The 24,493-nt window shown below is 49.6% G+C and overlaps 2 protein-coding genes across 2 annotated transcripts in view; both read left to right on the forward strand.

The window, feature by feature from the left end:
- The window catches only part of LOC144771275 (uncharacterized protein C3orf20 homolog), a 315,600-nt gene that overhangs the window by 246,077 nt on the left and 45,030 nt on the right, over positions 1 to 24,493 (forward strand). The window lies entirely within an intron of this gene.
- LOC144771259 (uncharacterized) lies at positions 20,320 to 24,147 on the forward strand. Its single transcript, XM_078655867.1, has 2 exons — positions 20,320 to 23,257; positions 23,613 to 24,147. The coding sequence occupies exons 1-2, from the start codon at positions 20,710 to 20,712 to the stop codon at positions 23,768 to 23,770; spliced, it is 2,706 nt and encodes a 901-aa protein (XP_078511993.1). The 5' UTR covers positions 20,320 to 20,709; the 3' UTR covers positions 23,771 to 24,147.

The raw sequence follows: 24,493 nt of genomic DNA on the forward strand, positions 1-24,493 counted from the left end.
GAACCTGTTTTGTGCTGGTGGAAGTGTGCATAGATGCTGCATTGATTGCTAATGTTGTGTTTACTTCAGGGACTTGTATTGCCCGCGCATGCAGGGTGGCTGCTGCTTGTAACAATGCTACTGTATGTAGGGGGGGATTAAGGGAATCTTACCCTATTGCTTGACGTGCTGCGACTGTTCAATAAATGTGCATGTATGTAAAGCAATCTTTGCTGCTGCTACATGTACGATCATTGTTGGGGACACGGGTAGGGAATCTTGCACTTCGGCTCTTCATGTCATTGACTTGCTGACTGTTAATCTAGCTTTGTGGATTTCTTTTCAATAAACACAAGCTGCAGCAAATTGCTTTGCCAATGCTTGTGTTGATATATTGCATGTCGATGCACTGCATTTTGAATCTAAAAGTATGTTGCTGTTATACTTGTTACTTTTCTGGTGGCTCCTGTCTGACAGTATTAAGGTGTCTTACTTGTTGCGGTGCTGGGTCTCACACCACTTGTGCATCAAACGTATCGTTTTACCTCTGCTAGTCCAGTAAATGCAACTATGGTCATTTAAAAATGTAACAACAACAAAATACCAGAGGGTCTCAAGAGGAAAAATGAATGGTTAGTAGTATGTGTGAAAACGTTCAACAAATAAAGTTGCAATGAACCTCAAGTAAAAAAGATTTACTATGACAATTTCAGGGATGGTCAAAGATACCCATCAGTCACCACTCGGAACCGCCCTTCATCATTTTGGTTTCTTCCATTACCATCTACCCAAGCAGGTTATTCTCAAGAAAAAGAGGATCAAGATGTAGATAGATCTCCTTATTTGAGAAAACCGGTAGTATGGTATACCACTTTTCACAATGAATGAGTGGAATAGTGTAGGGTAACTGATGCAGTGCAGTGCTAAAAAGTGAATAAATAATAATGCAAAAAAGTAAAGTGTGTGTTAAAATTTGGATGAGGGAGTACAGAACAAATTTTATTCAGGTGATACTCACTCCACCAATGTTAAAAATTTGTGAAGACAGTTCGAAAATATATACTGTCTATAGATGGAACCAGGTCTACATGTTTCAGAAAATAAGGGACAACTGTGTCCTTGCTTTCTTCAGGACCTTACGACAAATTAACTGCTACTGCAAAATTATAAAGGTGAAAATGTGTTAATTAGTGACGAAAAGACAAGTACAGACAAGTACCGAGATCACCTGTGGCTTCTAGGTGAAAAAGTCTGGTCTCGTTCTTTACAGGTTATGTCGTTCACATAACTTGTAAGAAATGAAAGCCTCACCCCACCTGGCAGCGGCTCAGGGGAAGAGTGAAGCACCGCTCTGTCCGTCGGTACTTCAACGCCGGCGTGTAACTATGTGAAGCAGCCAAATACTTTCATACTGAGATACTTCACTTTGCAGAATACTCGGGGCAAAGCAAATCAAACCCTCATATTATATCGGATTCCATCCATCACTCTCTGCAAGCTTGCACACGGCCTCTTGCAGGGGTCCAGTCCCCTCTTGAGGGTCTGCACATAGTTTTGCATTCCAATCTGGGCTCCAATAAAAGCCCTAAAACTAACACTCAATAAAGCCCCTTGTGCCACGGTACTGGAGTGTGGGAAGGTCCCCAGGGAAAGTGTGTGAGTGTGTATGTGGAGGGGGGGGGTGACATGTTAGCAGGGTCAGGTACCGCAGGCCTCGAGATCAGAGACTGCGACCGGGGTGTCACTGTGGATGGACAGAGGGTAAACCAGGCACTGGCGAGTACATCACAAGACGTCTACTATCAGTAGTGGCTGGGAATTAACGCATAATTACTGCCATTCCTTAATGACTGGTTTCTCAGGGTTACGAGGGCGCCTGGGTCTGGGTACAGCGTTTACTGTGGCGCGACATACTTACAGCAAGTAATAGCGTGGCAAAGAAGATTTCTCTGAGGTGGTATATTATGCCATACGCGTCATTACTTCTTAGATTTTCACTAATCAGTGAGCGGGAAAATAAAGTAGCAGCGTGCAAATTGGTCCCTTCACATCTTAGGCAATCCCTTTTCGCTGTAGTGTGACCTAAAACCCTCATTTGTTTGTCACCTCTCCAAATAATTCACACGTTGGCTGCACTTCACCTCAAGCACAGGAGTCACAGATGTACTTGTGCACGTCAATGCACAATTTAACAAGGTGAAAGTACAGCATCTTGGATCCTCAGCAGACCCTTGGCACAAGTGAGTTGCTTTTAGCGTGGGAGAAGATTAAAGCGCACACGAATAGGCAGTGAGGAGCTTTGAAGACACGTGGGCAGACAGTGGGTGGAACTTGGAGGGCACGTGCCCAGTGAGGGAAACTTGGACTGCTCAGATAAATGCAATGCAACTAGTGTGGAGGGCACATGGACAAGCAGTGTCCGAAGAATGGAGAGCAGACAGAACAAGTGAAACGCAGAGAGATCAATGAATGTCAACATTTCATGCACTGTCTTTGCGCTCTTGTTTAACTTTGAAACTGAGCGTGGCGCCGCTTCACGGACACTGCGCTCGGATTATTTATATATTTGTTAACTTTAACACTGAGAGCGGTGTCCTTGAAGTGGGCGCTACGCTCAGTGTTAAAGTTAAGAAATATATAAATAATCCGAGCGCGGTATCCGTGAAGCGGCGCACGCTCAGTTTCAAAGTTAAACAAAAAAATCAAACACAAACAGAGCGCAGTGCACTGTCTTTAGCGAGTAGCGCCCGCCTTTGTCCAGTGAGTGCTGTGTGGGCAAGCACCGCCATTCTCCCACATTGTTTGGTAAAGAAAATAGTGTCCACAAAAGAATTAAAGCATCCCATATAAAACCGCCAGTAAATGATCCAATCCCGGTGGGCGGGGCCAAAAGGAGACAAGGCGGCAACAAGGAGGGACTAAGAAGCCTCCTTTACAATCCGAACCCAGCATTTTGGATGGAAGATGACGCTATCCAATTAAAAAGATGGGCCGGGCTTCAACTCCGCCTCCTAGAGCTTCGAAATCTGTATTGATTCCAAGAAGCTCTCGAATTCAGAGAGCAGCACATGCGCGCTGCTTTCACCAGCCGAGACCTAAAAAGGGTCTCTCTTTCATGTCCATCACTGACTGAGTGGAGACGTCACTGCCAAACTGATTTGCCTGCCTTTCAGACCAATTCTAAGTAATGTTTGATTGGGGTGGAAGCCAATGGTGCTCATACATATGTACCCGGTGACATCTTAAGGATTTTTGGGGCCCCGGGCAACACCTATTTTAGGGACCCCAATAAGGATTTTTTTATCCATTTTCTGCTAGTTCAAGGTGGCAGATTAAATCTGTCATTCGATTGGCTCTAAACATCCTTAACATGCCACTGGGCAAAGAGAGGAGATATCAAGAGGTGAGATAGAGAGAAATGTTACTTTCTCATGGGACCACTAAAAAGGTGGGGGCCCTGGGCAACTGCCCACTTTGTTCATGCCTTAAAACGCCTCTGTATGTACCTACACGATCTCTGAAAATCCAGCTGTGCAAAGAAAATGCCCCAAAGCAATATTTTGCATTAAACAACTCTTTTCATATTTTTGAAAATTATAGAACAGCCATTGCGTCCTAATAGCTCTGCAAGGCAGAAGTAGCAAATAGTGTTTGTAGGAGGGTGGATGCCTGACTATGGTTACCCCAGACTTTTTGCCTAGTGTTTAGCTGGTTTTCGACTTAGTTGGCCTGGGATCCTGCTAATCAGGGCCCCAGGCTATCTGCTCTCTCTTAAAATGGACTCCATGCACCCGAGGTGCATAACCAAATTGGTACTGGACACCTTATCAGACCCTGTACAGTGCACTATAGGTGCCCAGGGCATAGGTGCATCCAAGGCCTACCAGGGGCTGGAGCATAGCTTTTGCCACCCCTGGCTGGTTCTTAAATTGACACAACTGGCTGATCACTCAGCTGGGGCAAGGCGGTGTAATCACCCCTTGCTTAGATTTAGTATACCTATGTCTAAACCTATATCTGGACACATATATACCTATAAGTCACTCCAATGGCAGGCCTTAACAATCCTGGAGGCAGAGTGCTTGGTTTTATGTGAGATGGTGCTCTAGCATGATCTGAGCCTGTCTGCAGCTTTCGGAACCATTTCCTTATAGCTGTTCTAGTGATACTGCCATACCATATACTCTTAAGTGCATTATAATCCTTGCGGTTAATGCTAACTTTGGTTTGGCTTTATCAAAACATGTCGTGTTTGGTGTCATACATTTTGGAATACTACCCCCTCGCTAATTCTGGCGACGGGGGTAGCATTCCACCCTTCTAGAGGGAGAAGACATGTTACTTACTGCAAATGCGGTTAATCCTAACCAGAGCCCCAGCATCACAAAATGGATGCTGCTGCCACAGACACATGTCTGACCTCCTGCTGCTGACCGAAACTTGGCAGAGGACACCTGGACAAAGGGTTTCCTGTCACAGGGAGGTGTCACACCACCCCAGACAGGAGATAGTGGATTGTAGCGGGGAGGGTTGAATGAAACTAGACACTGCCTGGGGGGCACAAGGTGTCCCTGGGCAGATTCCAGTCAAACCGGTTCTGGGGCACTCCAGCCCCAGTCCTGGCGGCAAACTGGACAAAGGAGAGGGGTGTAACCACCCCCTTCCTGGGTCCCACCCATAGGAGGGACCTAGCAGGTAATCCAGCCCCCAGATTTGGAATATAGGTGGGAGCAGTGCCAATGCACATCAGATTATCCTGACTGAAACTTATGAAACGAAACTCTGGACCCTTCGACATCCCACTCGACGTGGAAGACTGAAGAATCTCCCTTGTGGTCAAGGAGTGACCACCCTGTGCAAACAGGCACCATCCAGCACCTCGACGTTTGCTTTGTTGCAGTTCCCGCCGGAACTCAAGCAACAGAGATCAACAAGACCCAGCGTGCCTGCCTTCTAACAGCCCGATCCACAGTCCCTGCAAAGCTGAGACCCGTGGAGGTGACCTGAAGAGTGGGAGCGGCCATCTTGGAAGAACAACGAAGCCTTGACCATGCAGCACCCAAGGCTCCCTCGAAGCTGTGCATTGGAGTTTGAGAAGCTCCAGTCCAGAGCAGCTTGTGCACCGAAGCTCACCCCTCCACAGTTGACGAGTGCTGTGTGGGACCCTTTTGCATCTTCCTGCTTGACGCGTTGGTCTGGTCGTTTGCCTGTTGGCTCGTGGCCCCAGAACCGATGAACCTAAGAATTTACATAGCTGGTCTGGTTGCTCCAAACTGGCCCTCGCACCCCTGAAAAGGAGCACCCGCTCTGACCTTGCTGGTCCGAGTGTTAAGCCTTCTTCGAATCCTGCGTGGGTTGCCTTTGCCGAGGCTTGTTGGCTCCGATTGTGAAGCCGACACCGCCAACAGCGAGAGCCTTCGTGGGACAGCTGGTGATTCACTCCAGGACATCCTCGGTGCCCCAGAGTCCACGTGGCAGCGGAGACAAGGCACCCGACATCGCCTGGTTCCTTCCTGGTTCCTTCCTGGTCACTGCCCAGTGACCCAGACTCTGTCCCCTCTGCTTTCAGGTACCCTTCAGCTTCGATCCACCCTTGGATCGCACCGGACACTTCTCTTCTGGACGCCTGCAGCATCTTCATCCTCAGGCACCATCGAACTGCGTGACGAAACCCGACACAGATTGGCACCTGTGCACCCGCTTCCTGCGGGTGAGGTAACTTACTAGCGCCGGTGTTCCCACACTGGTACACACCTCTAGTGCCTAAGTCTAAAGTTTGGTAGTCCTAGTCCAGTTGGAAGACTCCTTTTGCAATAACTTTGTAACTTTTACGCACCATTGACTTTACATTGGTGCAAGCCGTGCTTCCCGCACTGCACCCGAATCCCGCGGGCTACTCCGGTCCTAACTGCTGTTAGTCCAGTGAAGTCCCAGCGATTCACAAGGCCCTAGGCCTTACCCCCGATCGATTAGTGATTGTTATACCACTTTTTTGATATATGGTTTGAGTGGCCACCGGCCTCATCCAAAAACGTGCAACTTGTCTATGTTATACTGTGCTTTTATTTAAATGCTTGTGCTTCATTGCTCATAAATAGTAGTGGGGATTATTCTAAGAATAAATACATATATTTTGATAATATATAATGTCCTTTCATTTGGTATTACAGGATTGCATATGGTAAAACAGCTGGCTTCACATGTCCTTTGGAGTTAAGCCTTTAAGGCTGCTTAGTCCATGCTACCCCTAGGATAGCTTGTCTATAAGGTTGACTTACAACCCCCACCATAAGGGATTGTTTGGACTGATACAGGGTGCCCCCAGAACTGTGGACATCATACATCAGGCCAACTTCTCACAGTGTTTTACAATCATCTCACATTTTTGCCAAACAGATTTTACCCACCACTAAAATGGGGCTCTGGCTATTGTGAAACACGAGGGGTTGCTGACCAGCAACAAGGATCACTTTGCACTTAAGTACCAGTATTTTGGAAGTGGCAACACTGGCCTAAAACGTGAAAAGTTAAATTGAAGCATTTCTGCACAGCATGTGACCCGAAGTAGTCCGTTTAAAATGTGTTCAAAGTGTGTCTGTAACCAAATTGGTGCTGACAACATAAGAAATTAAACTCCTGAAACAAAAACGTATGAAAGTAGGGCAAAGCGCGACGCTTTCAAAACATTTCTTCGGGTTTTGGCGCAGGCAGGGGACACTTGGCAGAAGAATGTGTGCATGTTTAGCTTGTGGTTTTCCTGCATCAGTCCTCTCGAGCTTGTGAAAAGCTTGGAGGACAATGCGGCCTTGTTCCAGCCTGTGGTGCACATGACATACAGTAGCTCGGCAGGACCGGGCCGAGATGCTGGCCAGCCCCAGTGAAAGGATGGCCTTGTGCCCTGCTGCGGATCTCCGCGTGGAAGTGCTCAGGCTTAATGCGGAAGAATCTGGAACACGACAAAGTAGTTCATGGCGGCTGGCGCAAATCCGAAATATTCAAAGAAGTGCCTGGCCCGTCTGGAAAACAAGTCCATGAAATTCCAGTAGCTATATTATAGAAATAAAACTTCAATTGGTGTAAGAATGAGATGTCACGTTCGCTGAGGTGTTTCCCGCCAATTCAAAAGGCGTGCAGTGTGGGGGAATTCGCCGGCTTCCAATTACAATGACTTTATCGGGTAGTTTCCATGGAGGGTTGCATTCCTCGCCGCAGAGCCGTCCTGGGCAAAAAGAGACAGAACCAGCCCCCCAGAGCTTAAGTAGGCCATGTTCAATTCTCCCCCTTCTGCAACTCATGCTTAGAATCTAAGAACTAATTTCTGCACCGAAGGCTGCAAAAGCATGGGAAAGGGAACTGATGGGAATGAAACCCGTAGGGGCAGTGGCCCAACTAAAATGTGTCTGCATTCGCTCTGGCGTGGGCTCATTGAGCAGCTCTTCTGCATGCAATAGCCACGTGCTCTGTTTTTTGACACAAGTGTGCATTTGAGCACGTGCATCTATGGGGAAGAGTCATCGGTGCCTTTACGTGGGGTAATAACTTATTAGCCTGTTACTACTTCCCAAAAGGTAGACTTCGAATTCCCTTTCCAGTTTTGCAGAAATTACGCTCAGTCCTGGGCGGTTTGCACTCACAATGTCCACCAGACTCCGGTATAATGAGGTACTACTCAGTACAATAACACAGAATGCCATGGATCAAAAATGTTAACAAAAACCCTTTTGCACATTATTACCAATTTTGCAACATAAATGTTAGAATTGGATGCACAATCCTAAGCGGTGCAGTGGAAATAGTTTTCCTTGTCCACCCGGTTCTAGCACCTCACTTGAAATGAGCCTGTAAGTCTTTTCTCACCTAAGGTGACTATGTTCCCAGACAACAAAGGTTAAATCGAGTGATGTCATGGTTGACGAAACCTAAGATGACAGTCTCCCAGCCAAGCATGGTACAGAAATCCACGCCAAACCCACCCGTAGAACAAAGAGTATATCGAGAACACAGGAATCATATTCCAGATTACACAGTCTTCATCAGCCCAAATGGAAGGCTAAATCTGTGAAGAAAAACACTATTGCCTGACCATGCCCACCAAGAAAAGGAAAGGCTGCAGAAATGGCCTCCATCCAGTGCTAATCTGATGCATGACATCTTGCTCACTCACTCCTCCAGGCAATGCCATCCCAACTCTATTCGGTTCACCACTTGTTCCCAAGTACTTGTTGCTGATGGGACTATATGGAAACGGATGCACATCCGGGTCACCCATGCAGCCATCAAAGTAGCTCAGGATGGGGTGGCGACTTGTTTCCCTACTACACCTGAGGCTTCCATGGCGTGCTGCGAGGGAGACATAGCTGGTGGCAAGTTACAGTAGGTACAGTAGTAGTAGCTAGAGTAAAACATCCACTTCTGCAGCCCCACGGTGTTGCGTTATGAAGTCCCTGCCAGTCGTCCACTATACTAGAGGAAGTGTCTGCAGGTAGAGGAGAGTGACTGTCATGGCCACGGGGCCTACCAACACTCCACAACAGGAGCCCTCATATTGATCAGACTTAACATCACGATGTGTGCAAAGCATAGGTATGAACACCGGAAAGAGCCCTGTGTGAGATACAATTGAAAACTGCTGTGTAACACTGATTGAGCATGGCTTGTGGATCAGAGACAATGTAATACATAGGCACAGTTTAGTGTTAGGGTTGGGCTCAGAGACAACTGGTCAACAAGCTCTCACAGTAAACGTGTGAACTCTTCCAATTCCCATGAGCAGAAATGTAGTGGATATTTTAAGGCAGACGCTATTAACCCGTTGGCTGCTGCCGTCAGCCAACGGTCGTCGCGTGCACTACCTTGGTAGTGCTGCGCACGTCCGTTGGCCGACGGTGCCCCACCCGTTTTCCGAACGTTCAGCACTGGAGCTGAACATTCGATACAGCCAACAGGTTTAAAGGCATGCCAGAATGCCGCAGACCTACTTATGCCTGCTATGCAGGTTGATTGAGCAGCGTTGAAAAACAGCAGTTTAATACCGGGGAAAAACCTTAATTTTCAGCCCAGAAATCAACAGGGCCTTGATGTACAAAGTGCCACTCCTGAAGAGTGGGTGGTGCCTCCTGTACAGGGAAGGAGCCATCCAGTGCCTGGATATTGTCACCTTGCCACTTGTAGTTGCTGCCTTCCCTAGTCGTAGCACTTCATCTTCGCCTTGGTTTTGGGGCCTGCATTGGCAAAGACTTACAGTGAGAGGGCCCGATTCACAGAATGAACTTAAGACTAAATCCTAAACTTACTACTATTTGGTATTCACAGAATGCACTTACTACTTTCGGGATTCACAGAGTGAATTTACTACTTTCGGGATTCACAGAATAAACTTACTACTTTCGGTATTCACAGAATAGATTTAAGACTACTAACTCTAAGTCCGAAATCGGGGAGTAAATTCCGACCCGGAGGCGGAGCTTCTGGCTTGGGGGCGGAGCTTCCGGCTCGGAGGTGGGGATTTTTGCCATGCTGAAATCTCCAACTCTGGGCCGCAAGCTCCAACTCCGGGCCGGAAGCTCCGCCTCCGGGCCAGAAGCTCCGCCTCCGGGCCGCAAGCTCCGCCCCCAAGCCGGAAGCTCCACCTCCGGGCCGGAATTTACTCCCCGATTTCGGACTTAGAGTTAGTAGTCTTAAATCTATTCTGTGAATACCGAAAGTAGTAAGTGCATTCTATGAATACCAAATAGTAGTAAGTTTAGGATTTAGTCTTAAGTTCATTCTGTGAATCGGGCCCAGAGTCTTTATCTAAGGCACCACTTTCCATTCCAAATAAGTGCTGTGCCAAACCGCAGAATCTTCACGCCATCTAACCCTTATCTTGAACACGTCTCAGATTCTGAGACACAGCATGCATGATGGGGAAATCAGTGGAACTTCCCCCGAAAATCAGTGGACTGAACAGTGCAACAGAGGGCAAAATATAGGAAGGAGTATATCAAATCTTAACCCGGCCGGTGTCCTGACTTCTGATTCCAGGTGAATCCTTCCGTTAGCCAGGAGGCGGGCTCTTGAAATGTTTGTCATATTCCTCGGTGCAGCCTGACTCTACCGAGTAATCACTGGTAAGTGGCGCTGGTTACAGATCAGTTGCAAGCCAGAGACGCATTCTGGCTGCCCAGCACCAGGAAAGAAGCCACACTCCACTGATCGAAGGCCAATATTGGTCTCAATCGCTGCTGCTTTGATGGATGGATGATCCCTGGAGTGGCTCACTATATCACTGCTCCTGTCAATCTGCAGTGCTTTACGCCATTCAACAGGCCCAACCCTGCTTCAGGTCAGGTGGTGACAGGCGGCGCGGACAGCAGTCCATAGAATCTGTCAGGAAGTGTAAAAGAAGTGATAGTAGAGAACCTGCAGGGTGATGGTCTGCTCTGCTACATGTCATCATCTGCCTTAAACGAAGCCGTCAGTAGTGTCTTGGTTCAGGCCAGACTGCATTGACTCCCTGCTTCTCTGGGGTCTCCCTCCTCTGGAGCAGGTTGTTCTCCTGTATGATGATGAAAGCAAACATCGCATCTTGGAGAAACTGACCAATCTTGCCTGCTTGGGATTATGGCTGTCCATGTTTCAGACAGCATCCTGAATCTCGTTCTTGATGTCCCATTAAGTAAGATAAGGAAACTAAGGTGCCAAGAGTCCGTGATTTTGCCCTGTACTGCACAATATAATTCAGTGGGGAAGCTGGGATTCAAAGCAGGTTTCCTCAAGGTGAGTCCATGACGTGGACTCCAGGATGCATTACATTCTCCTTCCCAACATCACTATGGGCCTGATTACAATCTTGGCCGACATGTGGAGAAGTGTGGCTCAATGGTTAGAGCGGCAGACCCTGATGCAGAGGTCTAGCCCGGGACCAGGGTTCAATTCCCCGCCTCGGCGGGTCTTGGGCTCAAAAATTCCACGGACCTGATAATTCTCGCCTCGGTGCCTATTCCAACCATGAGTTTGAGTTTGAGTTTAAAACATTTATAGAGCACACGTTCACCTGGCGGTTTCATGGCGCTGAAGTGTACAGGGCCCAGAGAACAAGAAATCAGGAGAGAGGCAGAGCAGAACAATAGTGGAAAGGCTTGGGCAAAAAGAAAAGTTTTAGCGCCTTTCGGAAATAAGAATATTGAGTAGAAGATCTGAGGTGGGCGGGAAGAGAGTTCCAGAAAACGGGGGCAAGTGTGGAAAATTTCGTGCCCCCCCCCCATTTTTTGCGCCTAAAGCGGGGGACTGCCAACAGATATTGGGAGGATGAGCGCAGCTCCCTGGCAGGGGCATAAACTTTGATTTCCGAAGAAATGAAGGCAGGGGCTGCACCAGCCCTTGCCTGAAAAGTAATGCAGCCCATCTTGAACTGAGCTCGTTCTCGGATAGGAAGCCAGTGCAAGGACTTAAGAAGAGGAGTGACGTGGTGGGACTTGGCCAAATTGTAAACCAGGCGAGCGGCCTGGTTTTGGACCAACTGTACACGCCGCAGACTGTAAGCGGGCCTGCCACAGTAAAGTGCATTACCATAATCGAGGCGAGATATCACCATCACCAGGACTACACGTTTTAAAGCGGAAAATGAAAAGAAGCGGGAGACTTGGCGAATAGTGCGCAGTGAAAGGAAGGAGGAGGACACCACTAGGCTGACCTGGAAGTGCAAAGTAAGTTGGTCATTCAGCTTAATCCCAAGGGTTTTCACAGAAGAGGATGGAGAAGGGGAGGGACCCAGGGAAGGGGGCCAGAAGAGAGAGGTCCAGGGACTGGAGCAACCACCTGTCAGAACCAGCTCAGTTTTGTCTGGGTTTAATTTCAGGTGGTTGTAGTTCATCCAGTCCTGGATAAAAATCATAACGGTCTGGAACTTAAGCATGGAGTCAGGGGATGGGGACAGATTAAAAATAAGCTGAAGGTCATCCGCATAATTGTAGACGGAGACCTCCATTTGCTGAAGGGCAAAAATAAGAGGGGAAATATACAAATTAAATAAAAGAGGGGAAAGGGAAGAGCCCTGAGGAACCCCGCATTGTACCTTCCGGAAGTCCGCCGAAAAGTCGCCCAGGCGCACTGCCTGGGTGCGGTCCCTCAGGAAGGAGGACAGCCAGACCAAGGCCGAACCTCCAACCCCGCCGCCCTGACACGGGAAAGTAGGATGGAATAGTCAACCATGTCAAAGGCGGCGGAAAGGTCAAGGAGGACCAGGGCCTGGGGATGGTTAGTGTCCATACCCTCCCTGAGGTTGTCAAGGACCAATAACACCACGGACTCCGTAGAGTGTGCGGGGCGAAAACCAGCCTGAGGGGGGGCTAAAACGCCGTTCTCCTCCACAAAGGTACTGAGCGCTCTGGTCATGTGGCGCTCAAGTACCTTCCCCAGAAAAGGCAACAAGGAAATGGGGCGGTAGTTGGCAGGAGCGGAGGGATCTGCACCAGGTTTTTTAAGGATGGGGACAATGATGGCCGATTTAAGAGGTTGAATAACAGTGCCCTGAGCTAGTGAGCTGTTAAGAAAATTTAGAGGGGGCTGCACACAGACTGAGTAAATGTGCTTAAGAATGTGGGCAGGGCAGATGTCTAACGGGGAGCCTGATTTAACCGTAGAAAGGAGGGAAAGAAAAGACTCTTCCGTCAAGAGGGGGAACGAATCAAGACGTGCCCCGACTGATGGACACTGGGGATCAACAAAAGAAAGAGGAGGGGAAGGGCTTTAATGTTGGAGATTTTGTCCAGAAAGTAAGTGTTGAGGGAGTCACATAGGTCCTGGGAAGGGGAAGGTTTTAGGGTAACTCTGTCAGAAAAGGCGAGATTATGTACAATAGAAAAAATTTCTCTAGGCTGGTTTTCGGCCGCCTCGATTTTTGAGGAGTAATAAGCAGTCTTTGCAGCCAAGATAGATTTTTCATACTGGGTAAGAAGGATGACATATTGGATTTTAAAATTAGGGCAGTAATCTCGCCTCCAGGCCCGCTCCGCATGGCGCACAGTTAGTTTGGTGGCCTTCAATTCCTCATTGAACCAGCGGTTCGCGTCGTTCGCACGCCTGGAGGACACCCGTCTAAGGGGAGTAACCGAGTCGCAGCCTGTTCGAAGCCAGGAGTTAATAGAATCAGCTTGTGCGGAGGACGACAGACCGTGGAGATTGGGACTAGATACAGAAAGTGTGGCAGACAGAGAAGCCACATCCACCCTGTTCCAAGAGTGCGCCCAGATATTTTTAAGAAGGGGGGGGCTTGGTGGCTGGACTGAGGTGAAGGGAAAAGGAAATCAAGAAATGATCAGACCATGTGCAGGGGGAGATGGACAAAGAAGCTACTGGACAATTAAGGGACCAAACCTGATCAAGGGTGTGACCCTGAATGTGAGTAGGGGAGTGAACATGGGAATCGAAATTGAGGGAACGAAGAGTGTCCGAGAATTCTTTAGAAGTCGAGCACTCTGCGGGGTCTGAAGGCAAAAATTGAAATCTCCTAATACCAAGATAGAAGAGTTGTTGACCGCTAGAGTGGCCAGCAATTTTTGGAAATCAGGGAGAAAGTTTTGAGAGGGTTGAGGGGGTCGGTACATAAGCAAGCAAGTGAGCGGGACTTTAAAAGACGATGAGCGGACAACTAAAAAGTCTGACGATCCTATAGAAGAGAAAGTTAGAGGCAGGAAGGAAAAGTCTGTACGGGCAATCAAAGCAACGCCGCCACCAGACTTGCCGGAGGGTCGGTCGGCGCGCAGAGCATAATATGAGGCAGGAAGGGCAGCCAAGAGGGAAGGCAGGGAGTTCTCACAAAACCAGGTCTCCGTAAGAAATAGGAGATCCGGCTTGTGTGAGTCCAATAAAACGAAGAGTTCGTGACAGTGCTTTACTGCTGACCTGGTATTGAGATAGTAAATAGAGAGGGCAGCCAGCAAGGGAAAGACAGGGACATCGCAAGACGGAGCAGGGGAGGGAAAAGGAGAGGGGGGAAGGAACGGGAAGTAGGGGAGTGGGCAAGAAGCTGTCAATCCCATTCTACCAATGTGCGAAATCGTGGAGTCGGCTAAAGGCCACGGACCTTGAAGGTTACAGAGCTGCACAGAGGAATATTGTACAATCTGGGCATGGTGGGACGCCCCTAGGCCTGATCGGCCGCGGACTGGCGCAGACGAACTTACCTTTGGCGTGCCCTCGGTGCGCTGGTGGCGCGCCCGCGGCGCGTACGAGGATTACGCATTTTTGTAGGGTGTATGGGGCGTGGCCTTCCGAAAGTGGGCGTGGCCAGTGATCTCGTGGGCAGTGGCGGCGAGAGTGTTTGAGTCCCGCAGCAGCACTAAGATCCGCTGCGCGGGGGAAGCAAACCGAAGGAATTCTGGGGTCAAGAGCTCAGGTGCAAATAAACAAAGGTGAGTGTGCACAGGTTAAAATACAGTTACGATTCAGAAAAGGGGGTGGTGATGAACAGAGTGTCTGAATTAAGCAGACCACTCTTACCCAGTCCAAAGATCAGGGCTTGATCCATCACCGTTATTTAGCTCACTGCCCCATCCCAGCTCAGAACCTGGCTATATGCAAATTAGTCTGTCCCTGGCCCAGTGCATCATGGGAACAGGGCAGACCAAACTACCAAGCCAATTCTTCACCAGAAAGGATACAAGCTACCTGGGACCGGTTTCTGGCATTTCAGCCTCGTCGGCCCGGCTTGCTTGAATCCTGATGGAGCAGTGAGCAAGGGAATCATGTCTGAGTATACCCTGCCACACCTATAGTGGCCAAAAACGATTCAGAAAAGGGGGTGGTGATGAACAGAGTGTCTGAATTAAGCAGACCACTCTTACCCAGTCCAAAGATCAGGGCTTGATCCATCACCGTTATTTAGCTCACTGCCCCATCCCAGCTCAGAACCTGGCTATATGCAAAATAGTCTGTCCCTGGCCCAGTGCATCATGGGAACAGGGCAGACCAAACTACCAAGCCAATTCTTCACCAGAAAGGATACAAGCTACCGGGGACCGGTTTCTGGCATTTCAGCCTCGTCGGCCCGGCTTGCTTGAATCCTGATGGAGCAGTGAGCAAGGGACTCATGTCTGAGTATACCCTGCCACACCTATAGTGGCCAAAAACGATTCAGAAAAGGGGGTGGTGATGAACAGAGTGTCTGAATTAAGCAGACCACTCTTACCCAGTCCAAAGATCAGGGCTTGATCCATCACCGTTATTTAGCTCACTGCCCCATCCCAGCTCAGAACCTGGCTATATGCAAATTAGTCTGTCCCTGGCCCAGTGCATCATGGGAACAGGGCAGACCAAACTACCAAGCCAATTCTTCACCAGAAAGGATACAAGCTACCGGGGACCGGTTTCTGGCATTTCAGCCTCGTCGGCCCGGCTTGCTTGAATCCTGATGGATGCTGACCTGGTATTGAGATAGTAAATAGAGAGGGCAGCCAGCAAGGGAAAGACAGGGACATCGCAAGACGGAGCAGGGGAGGGAAAAGGAGAGGGGGGAAGGAACGGGAAGTAGGGGAGTGGGCAAGAAGCTGTCAATCCCATTCTACCAATGTGCGAAATCGTGGAGTCGGCTAAAGGCCACGGACCTTGAAGGTTACAGAGCTGCACAGAGGAATATTGTACAATCTGGGCATGGTGGGACGCCCCTAGGCCTGATCGGCCGCGGACGGGCGCAGACGGGCTTACCTTTGGCGTGCCCTCGGCGCGCTGGTGGCGCGCCCGCTGCGCGTACGAGGATTACGCATTTTTGTAGGGTGTATGGGGCGTGGCCTTCCGAAAGTGGGCGTGGCCAGTGATCTCGTGGGCAATGGCGGCGAGAGTGTTTGAGTCCCGCAGCAGCGCTAAGATCCACTGCGCGGGGGAAGCAAACCGAAGGAATTCTGGGGTCAAGAGCTCAAGTGCAAATAAACAAAGGTGAGTGTGCACAAGTTAAAATACAGTTACAGTTCTTTAAAATAAGTTGACACGAGCGTAATCTCCCGGCTTCCGCCTCAGGAGCAAAGTACATCTACAACCATGGAGTCCCACTCTGCAACTCTGGGCAATAGCTTGCTTAATCTCCACAACGGCCCCCACAATGCTAAGGATGCCTGGCCTCCACCTTGGGGGTGCCCAGGAGTGGACACCTCACAGGGAAAGCCAGGATGGGTTCCACAGCGGTATTCGTACAAGCGCCTTGAGACCCTTGCGGGTGAGTAGTGCGCTATACAAGTATCAATTTACAATTTTACAATTTTACATGGTTACTTTGTCAAAAACATGACCGATATCCTGTCCAACCGTTTTACAATTCCATTATATCCTATGGAACTTGTAATACGGCGGACAGGATATCCGTGGCATTCTGTGACGGAGTATCCCATCCGTTAAAATCGTAATAAGGCCCTATGTTCCTCCACTTGGTCACATTAATGCCTTTCTTCAGCACGCAAAGTCATTGCTGATGCACACAAATAGGGATATTTTGTTTGCTGTTAGATATGTTTGACCCCTTCCGCGCTCATGACGAGCTCAGCTCGTCATGAGTGACGACGCTCGTACGCTCATATGCTCATGACGAGCTGAGCTCGTCATGTAACACGGCTTTTGAAAAAACGCAGCGCGCAGCGGGAAAACAGCTAGCGCGCATGCGGTTAAAGGCAGAATCTGCTGCGCATCTAGAACTCTATAATATATGTGTTTTAATCATCAATGTAGTTCACAATTATGCTTTTAAACTCAAATGATTTTGTAATCCGGCTCAAGACTCTATTGCTGGATCCTGATTTTGGAATCCAGTTTAGAGTTACCAAACGTCATTTTCGCATTTAAGGAGTGGTCATGGCTACAGTTTTTTTACTTTCTCACTCCCATGCCAGATACAGTATTACAAATAGTCTTTACTTTGTAGCAAAATGTAATGAATATGTTATTTGGTCATTATTTCCTGCGGCAGAAATTTACAGTGGCATGCGTTGGCAATTGTTACATGTGCAAAAGTGGGTCAACAGCCAAGAGTTGATGCAAACGTGCCACCGGCTTTCGCATTATACAATATAGGTTCCTCCTAAAAACCTCCCAACAAAAATATAATGAACAGTGTAAAAACAAAGGTGAGGTGCCAACACCCAGTATTCACCATAATGCACCAAACACACCTAGCTCATGGGGTGATATCTCTGAACATCAACCAAAGAACAAAAAGCAACAATTGTATAGATTCAAGAGATCCTGCAGCAGAGGGGGTTCTTTCAGAGGTACCGCCCCTCTTCTGTCAAACTCACGCCTACAACTCACCCGCGCAAAACCTACTAGCATTCCAAACAATTATACACAAATGCAAATTGTGTCTGCCAGGCTTCCATATACTCTCCTGCTACCTCCACTCCATGAAGATTGGGACATGCTCACCCAGGCCCAATAAAGAGCTTGACGAAAATTTCTTTACATTTTCTGTGCACATTCTTTACAGGTGTTTGAAGGACTTCTAAAGCACTTGTAAAGTTAATTTGCTGCCTCAGGGAACTGTTGCAAATTAAGTGGCGGCGAACTAACCAAGCAAGGACTTGGGAGAAGTCCAATTGGCAGCGCTGCAACAGCCTCCTACGCAAGCTGGTTATTTTTGCAAGGAGGCAGCTTTTCAAACTCTGTTTACGTTTTAGATTGCAGGTTGAGGCAGATTTTCTCCCCCTAATGCTGAAATTCAACCTTGTCAAACCTCTAGCTTGGGTAGGTCTGTTCTTTCACCAGTGTAACTCTTAATTTGTGTTTTTAATGTATTTTCTATTTCGGGGATTTAGGAGTTGAAAATCATCGCTGGAGCCTTGGAAAAGGTGCAATAAAGCTCCATTTGCTTCACATTTTCCCTTCTATTTTTTAACCTCCACCAGTTGCCAATGAGGTTAATTATTTAACGTATTCAACATCATATCAGTACAGCTGAAAAGTATAAATGTCCAGGCTGGCAAGGGTTCCTCTGCCCCATCCCACACTTGAGAAAAATGTGCAGTTTCCTCTGGCCCTGCCCTGAGAAGGGGTATATGCTTACAGCCACGAAGCCTGGCTGTAGGAATTTCCACCACACAATGTTACAATTGCGTTTAATCCTGCTTTCCGGTAAGGCACTCCAGGTAGAGGACCGCTTAAGGGCTGTGCCAAGGGGCCAAAGAAAAGAGATCACTGATGGTGTGCAAAAAAAAGGAGTAGGTTTGGGGTTCCTTGCTGCAGTGTCTCTGTTTTACTATTTTAAGTTGATTTGAAACTATTGCAATCTAATGGGAGTGTTTAAACAGAGCAAAGAGCTCAGTAAGATCACATTGCAGCTCTGTAAGCAAACCTTACGTGGGTATGCCATGCTCGGCCAAACACATATTTCCAATCACTACAAACATACAATAACAAGCATTGGAAATGCAATAGGTCTCGCATTAGGAAAGTTTGAGCAATTGGTATTGTAAATGACACTTTTTTTTATTTATGTGTTGGTTTTGAAAATAGCAAAAGTAATAGCTTTGTCAGTTACAATGTCAATAGTTTTAACTTTCGCAAATGTGACACCTATAGCATTTGTAATGCAATGTGTGTTGTATTTACGTGACTTAGATGTATTGATATTGCAAATAACAATGGCTTTTAATTTTTGTAAATAATTAATACTTAAATAAAATGTATTGTAATTTATAATGGCAATAGCTTAAACGTTTGTAAATAACTTTTGTGAAGATTATTTTCAGTGTATTTTATTGTGACGAAAATCCAAGAACATTGCATTTGCACCTACACACACACACACACAGCCACACACACACACACACACACACACATAGATGTGGTGGTGGTGGATCTGGGGGATATGGTGGTGGTGGATGTGGTGGTGGTGGTGGTGGATGTGGTGGTGATGGTGGTGGATGTGGGGGTGGATGTGGGGGTGGATGTGGTGGTGGATGTGGTGCTGGAGGTGATGGTGGAGGTGGTGGTGGAGGTGGTGGTGGATGTGGTGGTGGTGGATGTGGTGGTGGTGGATGTGGTGGTGGATGTGGTGAAAGTGGTGGTGTATGTGGTGGTGGATGTGGTGGTGGAAGTGATGGTGGTGGAAGTGATGGTGGTGGTGATGTGGTGGTGGATGCGGTGGTGGATGCGGTGGTGGTGGTGGATGCGGTGGTGGTGGATGTGGTGGTGGTGGATGCGGTGGATGTGGTGGTGGTGGTGGGTGTGGTGGATGTGGTGGTGGATGTGGTGGTGGATGCAGTGGTGGTGCATGTGGTGGATGTGGTGGTGGTGGATGTGGTGGTGGATGTGGCGGTGGATGTGGAGGTGATGGTGGATGTGGTGGTGGATGCGGTGGTGGTGGTGGATGCGGTGGATGTGGTGGTGGATGTGGTGGTGGATGTGGTGGTGGTGGATGCGGTGGATGTGGTGGTGCATGTGGTGGATGTGGTGGTGGATGTCATGGTGGATGTGGAGGTGATGGATGTGGTGGATGTGGTGGTGGATGTGGTGGTGGATGTGGTGGTGGATGTGGTGGTGGATGTGGTGGATGTGGATGTGGTGGATGTGGTGGTGGATGTGGTGGTGGATGTGGTGGTGGATGTGGTGGTGGATGTGGTGGTGGTGGATGTGGATGTGGTGGTGGTGGTGGGTGTGGTGGTGGTGGGTGTGGTGGATGTGGCGGTGGATGTCATGGTGGATGTGGAGGTGATGGTGGATGTGGTGGTGGATGTGGTGGTGGATATGGTGGTGGATGCGGTGGTGGATGCGGTGGTGGATGCGGTGGTGGATGCGGTGGATGTGGTGGTGGTGGATGCGGTGGATGTGGTGGTGGATGCGGTGGTGGTGGATGGGGTGGTGGATGTGGCGGTGGATGTCATGGTGGATGTGGAGGATGTGGTGGATGTGGTGGTGATGGTGGATGTGGTGGTGGATGTGGTGGTGGATGCGGTGGTGGATGCGGTGGTGGATGTGGTGGTGGTGGATGCGGTGGATGTGGTGGTGGATGCGGTGGTGGTGGATGCGGTGGTGGTGGTGGTGGATGTGGCGGTGGATGTCATGGTGGATGTGGAGGTGATGGTGGATGTGGTGGTGGATGTGGTGGTGGATGCGGTGGTGGATGCGGTGGATGTGGTGGTGGTGGATGCGGTGGATGTGGTGGTGGTGGATGCGGTGGATGTGTTGGTGGATGTGGTGGTGGATGTGGTGGTGGCTGTGGTTGTGATGGTGGATGTGGTGGTGGATGTGGTGGTGGATGTGGCATGACATTTTTGGGGTACTTATTTTGTACCAATCACTGACCGATATTAATGTAAGGGTTGTAGATGGTGGGTTGCGCATGCCTTGTTTTCATTTCCATTATAATGACAATAATCCTGTTCGAGGCATGTGGGCTGCTAAATTCATATCTAGTGCATAGATCGCCGCCTAGTGTTGGGTCCGGATGATTGCACATTGTTGTCCTGGAAGAGTCTTCGAAGTATCACGAGATAGGTGGCTCCTCCCCTGGACTACAGTGCGCATGGGCATCGACTCCATCCCCAGATTGTTTTTTTCCGCCATTGGGTTCGGATGTGATTTCGACGTCTCCGTGTCGGAATCGTAAAAGTCTCTTCTTAAGGCCAAAAGGCCTTCGTTACCTGCGTCGGTATTGTTTGCGTGCGGTCTCGAGCATCATCAAGCTCTTTGAGCCGGAATTCTGTGGAGTCGAGTGACTCTTCCACCATCGAGGCCCTCTCGTCGCAGCAAGACCCCGATGAACTTATCATGGAGCGGAGTCCGTTCAAGTTCTGCCCCGTCTGTGGATCCAAATATCCACATATCGACGTGCATCCAGTCTGTAATAAATGCCTCTCGCCGGACCACAACGAGGAAAACTGCATGGCCTGCTCTAAGTTCAGGTCCAAGAAAACGCTCAAGCTTCGGCGCGCGGTGCGCCTTGAGGCCCAGCGAGCGGCTCCGGCACCCGACGACATATTCGACGACCCCGCAGAAGAAGGCCAAAGCCATCATCTTCAGATTTCACCCCCGTCGACGGAGGTCCAGGCCGATCCCGAAGAACACGTCGAAGGACAGGGCCAAGACCTTGAATACGTCGAGGAGGTAGGGGACGACGAAGAAGTTTATGGGGCCGCAGAAGATAGCTCGGAGGAAGAGCTATGCCCCGAAAGTTACATGACTCAGGCTCAGGTCACGGGATCGCCACTCTGCCTTACCCACGACCCTGCACCGCTATCCCCGGCCCCGCCTTCTGGCCCGGCCACGGACACTCCAGCGGAGCCGCCATTGCGCATATCGAAACCGAAACCGAAACCTTCGGAATCGACTACACCAAAGATGGCCGACGTCCCGCCAAAAACGAAACCGAAACCTTCGGAATCGACAACACCTAAAATGGCCGACGTCCCAACAAAAATATCTAAGCCTGCTCCCTCATCTACTCCGTCGCCCTCCGGCCCTCCGAAGTCGAAGAAAACTGTCGAGTCGACAGCGCAGCAGAAGGTGGCCAAGGAGCCGTCCTCTAAGAAGGTTGTCCATCACGCCTCGAGCACGGTCGTTCCGGCACGTTCCACTAAGGCTGTTGACACGCCTTCGGACAAAGCTGCGGCGCCCGCAAGTAAACGCACGGTCGAAGCGAAGTCGACTCAGAGCCACGATCCGAAGGCCGGAGGCACAACGCATCGGCACACGGATGCCGGGTCTGCAGCAACGGCGTCGGCGCCTAAGCCTACGATGGAGCCAGGAGCCGTTGGAGCTGAAGATTCGTCGGCGGCACGCTCGTCAACACCAAGCGCCTCCGACGCTAACGAACATCGGGCGTCGGGTACCAAACCCTCCGCCTCGTTCACAAAACAAGTCACCGACTCCCTCAAACGTATTCGGGAGAAGACTTTGACGTCAACGGCTCCCACGCCGTCGGCTCCGAAACCGGTGGACACACCTGCGAAGACTTCTACCAAGCTTCTCTACACTCTGCCACCTAAGGTGGCACCAAAGGCGTTTGCACCCAAATCGGTGCCGAACAATACCTCAGAAGAACAATCTGAGCATTACATCGATGCCACAACAGGGAAATTGACCCTCTATAAAAGAAAGATCACTTCCCAACCATTGGAATCCTATGTCATTCCACTAAAAAAGAAGAGGGCGGCACAGGACATTCCTGCCCTTGTTGAACCTATTCAGCCACCACCAAGGAGGAGTCCATCACCTTCTCCCAACCAGTCAGGGGGAGAGGATGATAACCAATATGACCAGTACAATTTCCCAGCTGCCAATGACCCTGATAGTCAACAGGACTCATATGACGACACTGGTGACCAGGGAGGACATCAGGTGGTACAGGACCCACAGGGTTTTGGTGCACGTACATCACCAACTGAGGATTCAGCAGCATTTAATGCTTTGATAGAGAGGGCAGCTGCAAATCATGATGTGGACATGCATGCTGACCCGGTGGAGGAAGATTTTTTGTTCGACACTTTCTCTGTCTCAGAAAGAACAGTTAAGACACTTCCTATGCTAAAAGGTGTCCTTAAGCATGCCCCAGAGATCTTTAAAGAGCCTACCAGGGCGAGAGTGGTAAACCCACGTATCGAGAAAAAATACAGGCCAGCACCTGGGGACCCTGCATATATTCGGGGACAGTTGCCTCTGGATTCGTTGGTGGTCGCCAATGCCCGCAAGAGGGCAAACTCCCAAACTACGGGTGAAGCTCCTCCCCCAGACAAGGAGTCGAAAGTGCTTGAGGCATCGGGCAAAAGGGTGGCTGCGCAGGCTGCCAATATCTGGCGTATATCAAACACACAGGCACTATTGGCACGATACGATAGGGCGCATTACTACACCCTAGAACAGCTCCTTCAACACCTACCTGATGAGTTTAAGGAGGCGGCCGAAATGCTCATACAAGAGGGAAAGCTCATCTCAAACGCCGCAATCAAGTGTGCACTTGATGTGGCTGATACAGCGGCTAGGGCGATTAACAGTAGCGTCATGTTAAGGCGACAGGCATGGCTTCGCATATCAGGATTTAAACCTGACATTCAAACAACAATACTCAACCAGCCCGTTAATCCTGACAGACTGTTTGGCCCAGATGTTGACACCACCCTCGAAAAAATTAAAAAGGACAATGAGACCGCTAAGTCCATGGGGGCGCTTCAGTCTCAACAATTCAGGGGGAGCACTTTTCGTCGCTCAGGAGCACGTGGTGTTACCAGAGGACACTTGGGTCAACAGACACAATTCACGAAAGGTGGTGCACAATCCCCGTACCCCAAGCAGAGTAGAGGGGGTTACAGAGGTAACAGGAGTGGTGTGGCTCACTGGTTAGAGGCGGCAGAACCGGAAGCAGAGAACGGCCCGGGACCAGGGTTCGATTCCCGACGCGGCAGGGTCGTGGACCAGGGTCAGCGGACTCGATAATTCTCGCCTCGGTGCCTACTCTAACCAGGGATCACACTCGGCAACTCTGGGCATTAGCTTGCCTCATCTCTACAACGGCCCCCCACATTCGCCGGGGATGCCTGGTTTCACCTTGGAGATACCCAGTAGGGACCATCTCACAGGGATAGCCAGGACGGGTTCCCCAGCGGTCTACAGCGCAACGACGCCTCAGGGCAGCAGTGCGCTTTACAAGACACATACATTTACATTTACATTTACAGTGCCAAGAGCAGAGGCAGAGGAAACAACAACTCCCGTTCCTCTGCCGCCAACAAACAGTGACTCTCTGTCACTGCCCCCGACCATCCAACACCTGTCGGGGGGAGACTCCAGCAGTTCCTGCCAGTCTGGACATCCATCACCACAGACAGGTGGGTAAGACAGCTTATCCAGTACGGCTATTGTTTGGAGTTAACATCTACTCCACCCACCATTCCCCCAAGACAACGTCCTATGTCAGCAGAGCACTTGCACTTATTGCAGCAGGAAGTTGTGGTGATGCTGCAAAAAGGCGCAATCGAGCTCGTACCAGTGGAGGAGGAAGGCACGGGGGTCTATTCCCTGTACTTCCTTATCCCAAAAAGGACGGATCCCTCAGACCCATTCTGGATCTACGCCCCCTCAACCTGTATATACTGTCAGAACACTTTCACATGCTTACACTGCAGCAGATTCTTCCCCTGCTGAACCAAGGGGACTTCCTAGCAACCTTGGACCTCAAGGATGCTTATTTCCACATACCACTCCACCCATCCCACAGAAAATACCTCAGGTTTACCATTCAAAACAGGCACTATCAGTTCAAGGTCCTACCCTTCGGAGTGACCACTGCCCCCAGAGTATTTACAAAGTGTCTGGCGACAGTTGCGGCGCACCTCAGGAGGCAGAACATACATGTCTACCCTTACCTAGACGACTGGCTCGTTCAAGCAAAGTCGGAACGGCAGTGCGCCGCGGACATGTCCCACACCATTCACCTCCTTCACAGTCTGGGGTTCTCGCTAAACTACCCAAAGTCGCACCTTCAACCAGCCCATGTGCGGCAGTATCTGGGTGCGACAATAAATACCCTGACTGCTATGGCTCAGCCAAACCCGGTCAG

Source organism: Lissotriton helveticus, chromosome 1_1 (assembly GCF_964261635.1).
Source record: "Lissotriton helveticus chromosome 1_1, aLisHel1.1, whole genome shotgun sequence".
In the NCBI taxonomy this organism is placed as follows: Eukaryota; Metazoa; Chordata; class Amphibia; order Caudata; family Salamandridae; genus Lissotriton; species Lissotriton helveticus.

Bases quoted from the DNA above. Each gene is read 5' to 3' on its own strand.
- LOC144771259 (XM_078655867.1), top strand. From the start codon at position 20,710: ATGGAGCGGAGTCCGTTCAAGTTCTGCCCCGTCTGTGGATCCAAATAT. The intron at 23,258-23,612 runs GTGGTGTGGCTC...TTACATTTACAG, and splicing joins GGGTTACAGAGGTAACAGGA to TGCCAAGAGCAGAGGCAGAG.